The sequence below is a fragment of the Alligator mississippiensis genome, chromosome 3 (assembly GCF_030867095.1).
Source record: "Alligator mississippiensis isolate rAllMis1 chromosome 3, rAllMis1, whole genome shotgun sequence".
Classification (NCBI taxonomy): Eukaryota; Metazoa; Chordata; order Crocodylia; family Alligatoridae; genus Alligator; species Alligator mississippiensis.
In genome coordinates, this window is record NC_081826.1 from 152,911,475 (window position 1) to 152,925,410 (window position 13,936).

General features: G+C 43.7%; 1 protein-coding gene across 1 annotated transcript in view; it reads right to left on the reverse strand.

The window, feature by feature from the left end:
- Positions 1 to 13,936, reverse strand: part of NCBP1 (nuclear cap binding protein subunit 1) — a 54,925-nt gene that overhangs the window by 34,821 nt on the left and 6,168 nt on the right. The window contains exons 3-7 of the mRNA XM_006266718.4: positions 9,576 to 9,676; positions 6,909 to 7,065; positions 5,256 to 5,363; positions 3,482 to 3,603; positions 2,457 to 2,526 (exon numbers count right to left, since the gene is read on the reverse strand). Coding sequence (XP_006266780.1) covers positions 2,457 to 2,526; positions 3,482 to 3,603; positions 5,256 to 5,363; positions 6,909 to 7,065; positions 9,576 to 9,676 — 558 coding nt within the window. The remainder of the gene's footprint in view (positions 1 to 2,456; positions 2,527 to 3,481; positions 3,604 to 5,255; positions 5,364 to 6,908; positions 7,066 to 9,575; positions 9,677 to 13,936) is intronic.

The window sequence follows — 13,936 nt, forward strand, 5'->3', positions numbered from 1 at the left end:
GTAACTCTCCCAGAAATCTTCAAGTATCAAACAGGGATTTTCTTATTCCATCACACATTCGGACAAGCAAAGCAGGTGACTTGACGAGGAAAGACATGTAGTTAAGCCATATCACCCCTTTAGAAGAGAAAAACTAATATGCAGAGAGCTCAATAATTCTACGGGGAAAAAGCTGCACACAGTTCAACATACCGAAAAACGACTTCACCTTTGTAGTTATACATCTTAGATCAGTACAAGATTTAAGCTCCATTTCCAGTAACTTGGAATTAAGTAGATGATCATATACTGATTTACATTCTGTTGACCAAAAGGGATCCAAGTCACTGCAGACAGGCACTCCTTTAGTGAACACTAGCCTAGAATGTGTGCTCAAGTGCAAGAAGTTATGTCCGATCAGTATTGTGGCTAATAATTTTATTATACATTATGAGATGAATTCGTATTCCAAATTAACAAGAGAAATGCCCACATACCAACTGCTGTATATATTAAAGTTTTCTATTACTGCAAGCAAGAAAGACCTCTGTCTTACTTTGAGTAATGCAGGAGTTGCTACAAGTTTTCCTTGACTAATATTATCATGAATACACAGCTGTGCGTTAGGCCTTTCTGCATTTTATTTCTTTTTTTGCTAAAGGACAGTAACCAATCCATGCTGAAAATGAATGTAAATTATGAGCTTTAAAAAGAAAAGCATGCAGATTTTTAAAGATGAATGTACTGCCTGCTCCCCCAACAGACTGCTAGAAGATCACACGAATTGCCCTGAAGCTCAGAACAGGCGAATACTGGAAAGGATTGTGGCTGAGGAGAATGAAGCAAAGGTTGTTTGGTTTCTCCCATGCTTTTGGGTTTTGCAGAATGCCACATGGGCCTGAGAACGAATTTTCCCCCCCAACTGTTGCAATGGGCGATAGGAACAGGGATTTTGTTTGTTTTTGCTGTCCTCAGAAGCACTGGGTATTGTGGTTGCATTGGGATTTCTGACTGAGACATACCAAAGCTTGTTCTGGGATTAAAACCCAGAGGTTCCCAGTTAGAGGGTCTTGTTCCTCTAACTTGAGATCAGACCAATCACCACATTTGGGATCAGAAGATATTTTACCCCGTGGTCAGATTGGTATGGGCTGTGGGACCTTTGTCTTCCTCTGTAGCAGGGGCCATGACCCTCTTCCTTGGATCTAAAGTGCATTTTAACAACTCTTGCAGAGCCACGACACTAGCTGGTTTCATCCCCCTGCTCTATCTGTGGTAGGTTAGGGTGCCTTTGGTATTTCTGGGGCAATATGGCTTTTAGTTGTGTGCAAGTGTTGATTGTGTAGTTTTAGGAATAGGTTAGACAAGCACTTGCATGGGTCTTTTAGATAGCAATGATCCTGCCTCGCACAGGGGGTTGGACTAGATGACTTCCTAAAGGACCTTCCAGTTCTACTTTTCTACGATTTTATGATTGCTTGTATGATTTCCTGCTCCAACCATCATGGTCACTCAGCTAAAACCTGATGTCCAAATGCAATAAACCAAATTACTAGCATGAAAGACACTGGGAATTCTCAATACTGATTTGAAGAATGAGATCAGTAGAATCCTTTTTTCAGACCAGTTTAAGAACATGTGCATTGCAAAAGGCAAAGCCACTGCAAATGGAACACAGCAGGTTCCATGAATGGTGTGTACCCCCTGTGGCTGGGGGGAAGGAGGGGCCAGGCCACGGCTGTGCTGGCGGTGGTGGGAGCGAGGTGGCAGCAGCGGCAGGAGCCCCACCAGTAGTAAGTGTGGCAGCAGTAAGTGTGGAGCTCCCGCAGATGCTGCTGGCACTGTTGGCAGGGGGTGGGGGGTGCAGCGAGTGCTGACGGGGGGGGGGGGAGAGGGGGGGGTGTCAGCAACCACCCACAGACGTCACTGGCAGCGATCAGTGGCAATTGCGGACCACCCGCAGATGCCACTGGCCCCCTTTTCATAGGGCATGCACCACCACACTTAGGGGGTGCACATGCACTCGCGTGCACCCCCTGTGTGTTGCCTCTGGCAGGTTCTTTTCCTGCAGGGGTTGGCTTATTTTTAACATAATGGAATATATTCAAAGTGGTGACTAAATGAGGAGTAATATCAGGCGTCACCATATAATGTTTGAAGTAGACAGACTTAAATCTTTTCCTGCAAAGTTACATTTTGCAACTACTGCTCATTTAGCAGCATTTTCTCAAGCAGTCTATCAGGAAACATCAAAATGTCTCTCATTAGAGCAATCTAACTTTGCAGGGGTTTGGACCCAAGAACTTCAGAGAAAATCATTACCTAGAGCCTACAAGAGATAAGAGCACAGAGAAAGAGAAGAATGTACTTCAACTATGTTAACTTTTTTCCATAGATCTTCTCTTTAATATTAGATTGCAAAACAAAAGGTGGGGATTTCCCTACTTTTGTTATACATCAAATAAAAATCCATTTACCTCTTCTTGTGGATGCGGTTTATCAGCAGTCCAAACTTGCAACATGGGTACATGAATTTTCTGACGCCGTCTGTTTATACAGAAAATCTACCATTTAAAAACTTTTCTAAAAAAACAAGATTCTTCCCACCACTGATCTCTCTACTCAATTTACTCTGTAGCAGCCTAAGTATTTACTAACCCGTCAGATTTTTTAAAATCACCACTACAATCCTGTCTTCACTGCAGTGTTACCCATGCTCAGGTAAGAGCAGACACACTGTGAAAGATACTATCAAACAGTAGTAGCAGCACAGAGCTTTGCCAGCTCCAGCTTGATCAACCAGATCAGAGTCTCTGGCAGCATAACATTCTACCAGAGGTAAGAGATTTGTATGGGACTGTGGCTGTGGCAACATGCGAGTTCTACCATAAGCCAACACTGCAGCAAAGGCAAGCAATGTATCTAACGAGCTGCAGGCAAAAATATTCAAGCAAACTGAACAGACTGTAGCTTGTTTGTAACAGTCAAACACCCCAAGCCACTTTTAGACAACCAGAAACACTAAATGACACTACTTGCATGAGAATTCACTTTAAAGATCCACAAATCAATCGACACAGTGAACAGATTGGAAATGATGAAGTCTTACAATTTTAAGGTGGAGAGATGAAACTATTGTTCTGATTAGACCAATTTACCTGTTGGTTGCACTGAATGAATGCAACTTTTATTTAGTCAGTCTCCACCTTAATTGGTATATGTGGAACTAAACTACTGAAACTTTAAACCTCAATGAAACAGGTTTAATGTTACAGTGGTATAGCTCCACTTATAGCAGTAGAGCAACAGAAAGATGAAACATGTTTTGATGCAGTTGATTCATACTTCCAAGTGGCAAACTCCTCCCTCCTTTTTTTAAAACTGTGTATTGTTACACTTGTCCACAGGCTTAGAATACTTCTGAATGAATAGCAGACAAAGCTATTTATTCCACTCATGACCTGGTAACAAGGAAAGGGGATTACTCTTTGTTATAACTTACTTCAAATAGCTTTCTGTTTGTGATAAGAGGCGGTCTATCTCTGCATCCTTCTTCTCATACAATTCTTTCCCTACCCAGGGCAGAGATGACAGAAATGCATACACATACCAATCACTCCGCACCTACAAGAAACACAGATCAAAAGCACCTCAATGTACAATTTTTATACCTTAAACAATGAAACTTGAGAAGCTTCCACTGTGTAATGTAGAAATCACCTGGGATTAGAGAAAATATTCATCACTTTGTTCTCATATCTCTAAGTATAGCTCCACTCCAAGATATATCAAGAATCTGTACATTTGAAAGTGTGTTCGCCTGTTCTAGTGGGTGGATCTTTAGCTATGCCCTTAATCTTTACCTTTTGATTTGCTTTTAATATTATATATTTTACAAGGAACAAAGCTGTCCGCACATCAGTTATTTAAAAACATTGTACACAGGAAGCATCACTTAACTTTGATTTTGTTACATGCATTTCCTTGATTATCTGTGGCTTTGTCTTACCTCTTACTAAAATTTTAGATTAGAAGCAAAAGAATAAAAATGACTGCTGTTTGATTATTTTGCTTCAACCACTACAGGAAGAAATTGTGAAGACTGTGGTTAAGACAAAAATAAAACATAGTTCCTAACATTTTCATTGGTCTTGTCTTTCTTTTATGAAGAGTACCTAAACCATCAAATTTTGATCCAAATAAATGCTGACAGTCCATTTTCAAAAGAGAGCCTATGATTTAAAGCAGAGATATCAAACATCTGGCCTACAAAGCTGATTAATCTAACTTGCAGGGCTCCCGGCAGGGCAGGAGGGAAAGTAGAGGGTAGAGAGCAGCTGGGAAAGTAGGGGGTAGGGCCAGTCACCAAATTCCATGGTTCAGAGAGCCATTGGGGACACGTTTTAGCAGTGGTAGGCAAGCAATAGCTGTCTTAATCCCTGAGGCTTCCTGAGGCCATTCAACCCACCAGTGTCTCACAGTCTGGATCCAACCTGAGACAAACTTCATGGGCCAAACAAGTCTGACATCCATGCTTTGAAGGAATACTGGTTAAAAATGATGTCTTAAGACATCTTCTTGAGAGTATGCAAAAACACTTCTGCCAATTTTTCACAAAGCATGTTTGCATTTTAGTCCTGTGAAGCTTAATGCAGCCAAAAGGCTGGACTGAATTACAACCTAGGGTATTAACAGAATTATTTGCAAGCTTTCAATTGCACCTGATAAATGTTTAGCACAGTAGAGTTGCACAGGTGCCACCGAGACCTTAACCTGTCTTGAATATTTTTACAGATGAACATACAAAAGTGGAAGAACCCAACCACAAACTGACCCAGTGGTGTGTTTGCTGAGCTGACAGTTCAAAAAAGCTTTTGGCTTGAGAGGTTGGGTCATATTCAGTTTGAGAATTACCAAGAAAAAAAACACATAGAGCTAAGTACCACTTTTTAGAGTCTTGCTTTTCTGTTAGATATGTATTTTGTCATTTTAAAGATCAAATCTGGCAGAGACTCATTAAGGAATACGTACATGCCAAAAAATGGAATTTAAAGAAAATATTTGAGCTGTCTAACTGAAGATTATATATATGTAAGAGAACTTCTGACTGTTACAAGACCCTTCTAGCCATATGCAGGAACAGTCCATTTGGGAAACAGCCAAAAGTACTCTCTCAACTTAGCACAGGCATATTATTGGTCAGTACAGTCTGGCTGAGAAAAAAAATCCACATGTGAAAGTCAGTCACCCGCAAAGTGAAAGGTCTTTTTGCTTACCTGGGGTACATCCTCCTCTTGAGTCACACTCACAAAGTTCTCAAACATGGCTACCATTGAAGGTGCAGCTATTACATGACAATTCACAAGATCAGAAAGAAAACGAACCTGTTGGAGCAAAATAAAATTCTGACTACTCACTTTTAAAACATTAATTTTTTTGCAACTGCTAACTGGGCAACAAGGAGAAAATAAGCACTATTTTAGCGACTAATGCAAACTACCAACAAAACAAAAAAAAGTGATAACACATCTAGTAGCATAGGGAAGGCAATTTGCAGGCAGGCAGCTCCAGGTCAGATCAGGCACGCCCATTATTAAGGGACTCTTTCCATGAGAGCACTAGAGTCAGGGAAGTTGGAGGGGACAGGGCGGCAGGAGGTAGGGGGGCGGGGGCGCGCAGGAATAAAAAACAAAAACTAGTCCAGGTAGCTAAAAGTAGAAAATAGTCTCTGGAAGCAGACTTAATTGCATTGGTATACCAAAAAACCATAACAAAAATTATGTCTTTTACACTTGGTGGCTCCTGTGGCTACTTATTTATAGAATGGAAAGCTTTTATACAGGTGATCCAGAAGAGTGCTTTGATCTCGATATTTTAACAAAGGTGTCTAATTCATGTTAACCTGAGAACTGAATGACATCAGCCATCCAAGGAAAACAGAACTAGAAGCTCCATTTCTCCACTTGGTAATGTATTAAGTGCTTCATATTATAAAGACTGGCAATTTAAAGAGAGCAGCATAGACAGAAGTCTGCTAGAAGCAATTGGATTGATTTTTTGTAGACCTACTCGGTCTTTGATCTCAGGATTAAACAGTGTAAATCACAGAAACTCAAGTCTCCACAGCATCGATGAGCAACCAAGGAGGAGACTCAAGTATCTATTTTGTTCTAGATGGCTAGTCCAAAACAATGTACTTTAATCTGAAAAAGAACTGCAGGCTCTCCAGTTTAAGAAAGACTGAGATTGACAAAGCAATTAGGGCTAAATAGACAATCCATCACTCAGAACAGTTAGCTATATTAGTCTGAAATCAGGCAGAAGGCAGGAAAGGACTGCACTTTAGGGTGCCTGTACATGTGCAGGAAGGCTGCTCTGATGCACTGTAATTACAGCACACTGGAGCACTCAATTAATGGAGTCTGCTGGAGCGTGCTAATTAGCACGTTCCAACCAGCCTCTGCATCTTGTGTATTAGCATTCCTGTGCTTCAAAATGGCAGCAAGGGTGCTTTAATTAAAGCTCGTTTGATGAGTTTTAAAGTGCTCCCAACACCTTTTATAGTGCAGGAATGCTGATATACAAGATGCTGCAGGTGCTTAAATTACAGTGGCTTTCGAAGCTGCTCTAATTAAAGCGCATCCCCCCACAGCTGCCAGAACATGTGTAAAAATGCCCATAATTACTAACTTGTTCAGAGAGGCAAAAGCTTTTATAGGCAACAAACTACTTCATCCAATGTTGAATAAATGCAATTGCAATTTCTATGTCCTTTAGAGGGAGTATATCTGGCACATTATAAAAATAAACGTGACTTCAGAAACCACAGTTAGAGATGCTCTGATACTTGGCTGAGTGTTATCAGAGAAGGGGGAAGCAGAGGTGGGGGAGAAAGCATGAAATGAAAAAAAAAAAAACAAAACACTTACTAAATACACAGCTTCATTATACATATTGACTTTCAAACATTCTTTGAGTTGACGAATCATGGCTTCTACAAATTCCCCACCAAAATTGTAGTTCCTGGCATTCAGCAACCCAACTAGTGTTGTGTAGACAGTAAGTTTTTCTGGTAATAGACGTGCACTGATTTAAATGTAGAAAATAAAAAACAAAAACAACAACATTGCATTAGATGTTAAAATGCATCATTTGCCACCTGCTGCAATTATTTAACATTTCAGATTGTGGTTAGTGCAGGGTGAACTGATCTATTAATTCATCAGAAAGAGGTAAACCCAAAAAATTAACCTTTCCTTAGAGTCCAACAGTATTTGGCAGAGCAGTATTTTTAGAAGATGATCCACCTAAGAATTTACATGCATTTTTAATTCAGTTTCAAAATAATTTCCTTTTAAATCATACTGGGCATGTTTATACAAGATGTTTACTGTGCAGAATTAGCTTCACAGTAAACATCACATGGGTGCCCCTATGAGGCCGGAGTAGATTAATTTACTCCACAGCAGAAGAGTACTTGTAATACAAAAAGTACACAGTACATGTAATACATGTACTTTCGGCTGCCTGTATGCCAAGTACTATCCTGCTGTGGTGTAAATAAATATACTCCGGTCTCACAGGGGCACCCATGTGATGTTTACTGTGCAGCTAATTCTGCACAGTAAACATCTTGTGTAAACATGAAAAACTCAAAAAGTAGAGCACATGTAGATGCTGCCCCCAGCAGTCCAGGGCACGAGGGTGCTTCAGTGCAGGGGCTGACTGCTGGCTAGCTCCACACTGAAGCACCCTTGTGCCCCAGCCAGACCCTCTGCAGCATGCTGAGCCAGGGGGAGGAGCCCCAGGCTGGCAGGCTGACCCCTCAGACTGGCAGCTCAGACCTGGCTCAACATACTGTGCCCCCAGATACACATTCAGACATGGTGGCTAGGAGCAATAAGTGCCAAAGTTTATACGTGCACACTACTAGCACGTGTAGATGTGCCCACCAGTTGTTGAGAACTTCATTAAAACTGTATGGGGTTCACATAGTTAAGTGATAAAAAAAAAACTTTTAGCTAGTTTCTGTCCCCACTGTCTCAAACTGACCCAAAACCAAAATCGTAACATTGAAATCAAATTGAAGCTCCATTATACTTGGAAGGACCAATGTAAATTTTACGGTCATTTAGGGTGCAAATACACATGCAGTTAATGTGAAGCAATAAACTCCAGAGCAGTTTGAGCTGGAGTGAACTCCTTTCAGGTGCAGCACCCACACGTGGTCCCAGGACAGCAGCAATTTGAACCAGGGAGAAGCAGGCCCCAGCTGGCAGGGCTGAATGGGCACAGCTTATGCCCGTGGTCAGTGTCCATATAGGAATTGCAGTGCAGTAAATTACCCCTCCATAAGCGAGTACTGTCCCCAACAGTACTATCTCACGGCAGAATTAGTTTACTGTGCCCTAATACCAGTGCACATGCAGAAGGTTACACTTTACTGAGGAGCTACTGAGTCTACTCCACAGTAAAGCGCACGTGTAGATGCGCCCTTAGAGTTAAAAAAAACAACCCCTCCACCCCCCACTGAATCTTAAAAAAACCTATAGAACAAAACAAAAACTTATTGTCATACCTCCCCCTCCCAATACCCTTTCTTTAGCTACTCCCTAGATTTCACACAAACATGGCTAGTAATTCAAAACTAGAATTTGTGAAGATTTATAATGTTGGAATAATATAGCCATGAGGGTCCAGAAATTATGCATGAGGCAAGGGTTATTATGGGTGATATCTTTTAATGGACCAACTGCATGGCTGGGACAGAGCCATGCAGTCCATCCAACGAAAGGCATCACCCACAAAAATCCTTGCCTCTCTAAAGGTTTATATGTACTGTTAAAGTATATATCAGATCATGAAGGTTATACAAGAAGACTGAAATGCCATTTTATACTGCTTATAGAAATTTTGAATTAAGATCCAAAAAGCTTATCACACCGACATTAATGATTTCATATGCAAGGCATTGAAGGAATTCAAGTGGACTGTTTCCATGTTAACTATGTTAATATGTCATTTAACTACGTTTCATGTCAATGTAACATCAAGCTTTACACCTCTTCAGGTGCCTAACTGCTGTGGGAAGCAAGTTAACTGTTTGACTTGTGTGTTTATGGTTCAGATGACAATGTTGTAATAATTCTCAGAAGTGTAACTGTGCATTGAGCCACACCTATCCAAGCCTACCCTGGGATTGGAAATTTCAGACAATACACAATTGAAGGCATAAAAACGCAAACCAAGAGCCAACAAAATATCACAATCTTGAGCCACCTCAATGGATCCTCACAAGAGTCTCATGGCTCTCTAGTGAAAGGATAGCTTTGCTATGTTGTAGAATAAACCAGATGGAGAGCCTCAGACTAATTACTCAATGGACACTCACAGCAAGTGTACTTGGGCAGTTATTTTCCTTTTTTAGCTTCTACTGCCAACCAAGTTTCCTTCTCCAATTTTTTTTGCTAAGAATAAAATGAATTCTGTGTTACTAATGCTTAAGAAGTAGCTCTTACGAAGGTTTTACACGTGACATTTATGTTTGAGAAACATTTAATGTAGATAACAGTACCAAGTGATTTTTGCATACATACACTGTACAAAGAATTCTTAATATCTTGCTCTTGTAGTTTGGTAAGTCAGCCTCCAGGACACCAGCTAGGCCTTCCAAATTGCTCTCCAAAGATGAAGTACTCTAAGAAAGAAAATAAGTTTTAGAAACTGACCGATCAAGAAATATCCATCAATCCCTCAAGAAAAAGTGTTTGGATGGAAGACTATTTTGTTGTGCTCTTATTAATGAAGAGGACAATAGATAAAAAGAAGATGGGGAGAGTTGTTTGTTTTTATGACTAATGTTTCAAATCTTACTAGGCTGCACAACATTTTTCATTTGCTGGAAGCAGGCAGCAGATGAGGAATAAACAAGGTATTGAGTACTCTTCTTCAATTCTGCCACAAACACCGAAAAAGTCATCTCTTCATTTCACTTGGAGAAGGGATTTTTAGAAAACTACACTACCAAACCTGCATTTGCATAGATCAGTGGTTGTCAACCAGGGTACATGTACCCCAAGGGGTACTTAAAAGGGTCATAAGGAGTACATAGAACTCTGTGTGCATGCGTGCAAACTCAGAACAGCACGCAAGCAGCCTGGCCACATGGAAAGCAGCCAGGTCTGGCTGGTAAGTTTGTTGTGGGGAGAGAGAGTGGGGCTAGGGCAGGGGCCACAGGTGCCCAGCCAGGGCAGAGCGTGGGACTGAGCCACGTGGGGGCTGGGGGCAGTGGCTCCGGCACTATGTGCACCCTGGGAGGACATGCAGGGCATGTGCTCCCAGATCTGGGTGTGGGGTGGGGTGGGATGGGGCCGGGGCCATGTTAGGCTCTTCCCGGTGGGGGCTGGGCTGGGGCGGGCTGTGCTCCAGGAAGGTGGCAGTGGTGCTGGGAGGGGGGTTGGGGGAGGATATGGCTAATTCTGGTATGGCTGCAGCACCCCCCTGCCCCATAGCCCCTCTCCCACAGGCCCCCACGGTCGGGGAGTGGGGCTGCTCAGGTGGGGCAGAATGCGGGACAGAGCTGTGAGCAGCTCGTCTGGGGGGCATGGGGGGTGGTGGTTCCTGCCACTGCATGCACCCCAGGAGGGCATGGGGGTCCACGTGCCCCTGGATCTGTAAGCGGGGCATGGCAGGCTGCCAGTGCAGGCTGGGGCCGGGGCAGCGCTGGGCTGTTCCCAGCAGGGGCTGGGCTAGGATGCACTGGGAGTGGGGTTTGGGAAGCTATGGTGAATTCTGGGGTGGCTGCAGTCCCTTCTGTAGCGCCCTCCCAGTGCTGCCACTGCCCACCCTGAGCGCAACCTGGCCCAGCCTCCTCTGGGAAAAGCCCAATGCAGCCCCAGTCTGGCCATGCCCTGAGTGCAAATCCAGGGGCATGCTCTCCCCATGCCCTCCCAGGATACGTGCAAAGGCTGGAGCTACCACCCCCCCATACCCCCTGGGTGAGTCACACACAGTTCTGTCCTGTGCTGTCCTGGCTGGGCAGCACCTGCCCCAGCCCCACTCCCCGTCTCACTGCGGGGGCCTATGGGAGGGGCTACGGGGGGGGGGGGGGCAGGCAGGGGACTGCAACTACTCCAGAATTCGCTGTAGCTCTTCCCCCTCCAACTGCCCTCTCAGTGCCACAGCCGCCCACCAAGCATAGCCTAGCCCAGCCCCCACCCGGAAGAGCCCAGTACCCTAGCCCACAGCAGCAGCCTGCCTGCCCCCCATGCACAGATCTGGGGGCACACCTCCCCCATGTCCTCCCGGGGTGCATGTAGTGGCAGGAGTCACCCCACCCCGGCTGCGCAGCCTCTGCCCCAGCCCCACTCCCTCCACTACTGCTGGGGCCTCAGTCTGGCCACCCCTTCCGCTGCAGCAGCAGCCCGGCCTTGCCCCACACACAGATCCAGGGGCACATGCCCCTCATGCCCTCCCGGAGTGTGTTCAACAGCAGGAGCCATACCTTCTCCTCATGCCCCCTGGACAAGCCACTCACAGCTCTGTCCCACCCCACCCTGGCTGAGCAGCCCCTTCCTCACTCCCTATCCCACTGCTGGAGCCTCAATCTGTCTCTCCCCTCAACAGTAACAGACCACCCTTGCGCCGCACGCAGATCATGGGGCATTTGCCCCCCATGCCCTCCCGGGCTGCATGCAGCAATCCCGTCCTCTGTGCCCCCTGGACGAGCCTCTTGTAACTCTGTCCCACGCCCCAGATGAGCAGCTCCTGCCCCTGCCTCATTCACCACAGGGCCTTGATCTGCCCCCCTCCCAAAACAGGAAAAAATATTAAGGGGTACATGAGCTGAAACTTTGAGAAAGAAGGGGTACACTTGTTAAAAAAGGTTCAAACCCCCTGACATAGATGGTATTTGCATCATCTGGACTGAACCCCTGGACTCACTCCTTGACTTCCACCTGAGGTTTACCAACTATCACCCCCTGATCAAATTCTCTCTGGAATATTCTTATACTAACATCAACTTTCTAAATACCATGATCCACACCTGGAACAGTACCCTACAAACCCATATATACAAAATAACATACAGACCACCATATTTACAACCACAAACAGACCAATAAAAGCTGTAAATCTCCAGTCAGGCCCTCAGATGCCACGGCATCTGCTCTGAGAACACTCTTGATGCCACCTAGCCAATATGAAACCTGCCTTCATACAAGGACACTCTAGCATGGAAAGGCTGATCACAAATACCCAGGGCTAAAACCAGTTAGAAATGGATTGTCCTTAGAGATAGTTGCTATGAAATATCTGGAGCTTAGTAAAGATTCCAGACCAGGTATCACTGAATACCTGCTATAATACAAAAAGAAACTGCCTTGTGACCACACCCCTTGGTGGTCACCTTCCACACAACACCTGAACCAGTAGGAAGAATCAAACAGCCTCTACTTGAAAAAGATCAGAACCTGAGAGAAATACCCCCAGCCCTTTTCCCCTAGACCGCACTCCTGACTTTCAAATAACCCCCTAGTCTTGCCTAACTCATCAACAGAAGCAAAGTCACCACAGATCAGACTTCAAACAGGATGCAGCCTTGCCTTAACAATTAATACAAAACTTGTCAAAATGCCTCCACTGCTAAAATGATCAATACTGCCCACAACAAACCAAGCAGAATCCACAGATCTGACATATCTACCCCCGTACATGGTATAATCTCATCCAATGCACCAAATGCCTCATGGAAACCTATGTGGGTGAAGCCAGACTAAAACTATACACCAGAATGCAAGATCACAGGAAATAAATTATAGACAGAGACACAAACACACACAGGAGAGAACACTTTTCACAGAACAACCACTCACTTTCTGACCTCACTATCCCAGCTCTCAAGGGATATTTACAAAACTCCTTCAAAAGATGAACCTGGGAATGATGATTCAAAAACTGGCTAGACACTGAGAACCAAGGAATGAACACAGACATTGACTTCACAGCTTACTATAACCTACCTGGTAATCTCTTTTTCACTCTACAGGTGGTAAAGATGCTTCCCTTTTCAATTATCTTGACCCTCCATTAATCAAGCTATCCTTTGTTTTGCAATTTTCTTGTCTGTTAGTTACTCCTAGGAATGTGTCTTTTCTCCTATTTTGCAAACCTTCAGACCACCCCCTCCCCTCCCCCCCAACAGAATTTTTTTTATTTATGGGACTGACTCCTACACTGAATCCTTTTTTGGTGGTGGTGGTGTGTTACTGCTTGACTTTCAGGTGGTTGAATTGCTAGGTTCCTCTAGCCATCTTCAAGACATGAAGGGTTAAACCAATGACACTTTTCTCCGTGTTCTCCTTCAGGTGGTTTGTAGAATACAAGCTTTTCACTGTACTGGGTCATTTCTTTTTCTGCTCAGACAGTTTCTTATGGAGTGTATTTCCTTTTATTCCTTCACCCTGATTGTCTGTGAACAACTTAATAAGAGAGACTCTCCAGAGAAACTTGAACAAATGTACAGCCTCTTCTAATACCTGCTGTACTATGTGAACGTTTGCAGAAAAGCTATTCAGTGATGCCTGGGCCTGGAATCTTTACTCCAGGCCTTTCATACAAGTGATCGCTCTCAGAAGACCACCCATTTCCATTTGTGTTTAGCCCTAACTGTACCTGTTTTCTCCTTAGACCTGAAGCAGAATGCACTGCATTTAAAAGCTCGCTTAAGGCTAACCAACCACATAATTGGTCCAATAAAAGATACCGCCTACAAAAATCCTTACCTCTTGTATCTTTTCACTTCCGTTACACATAGGATCTATGAGAAATGTATGATCTTATAAACTAACTAAATCAGAAACATATAATATAAATTTCAAACCAGAGGGCTTACTTCAACCATTCCAATATAATTTAAAGGTGGTTATAAAGATAGCATATTAAAAAAACATGGTAT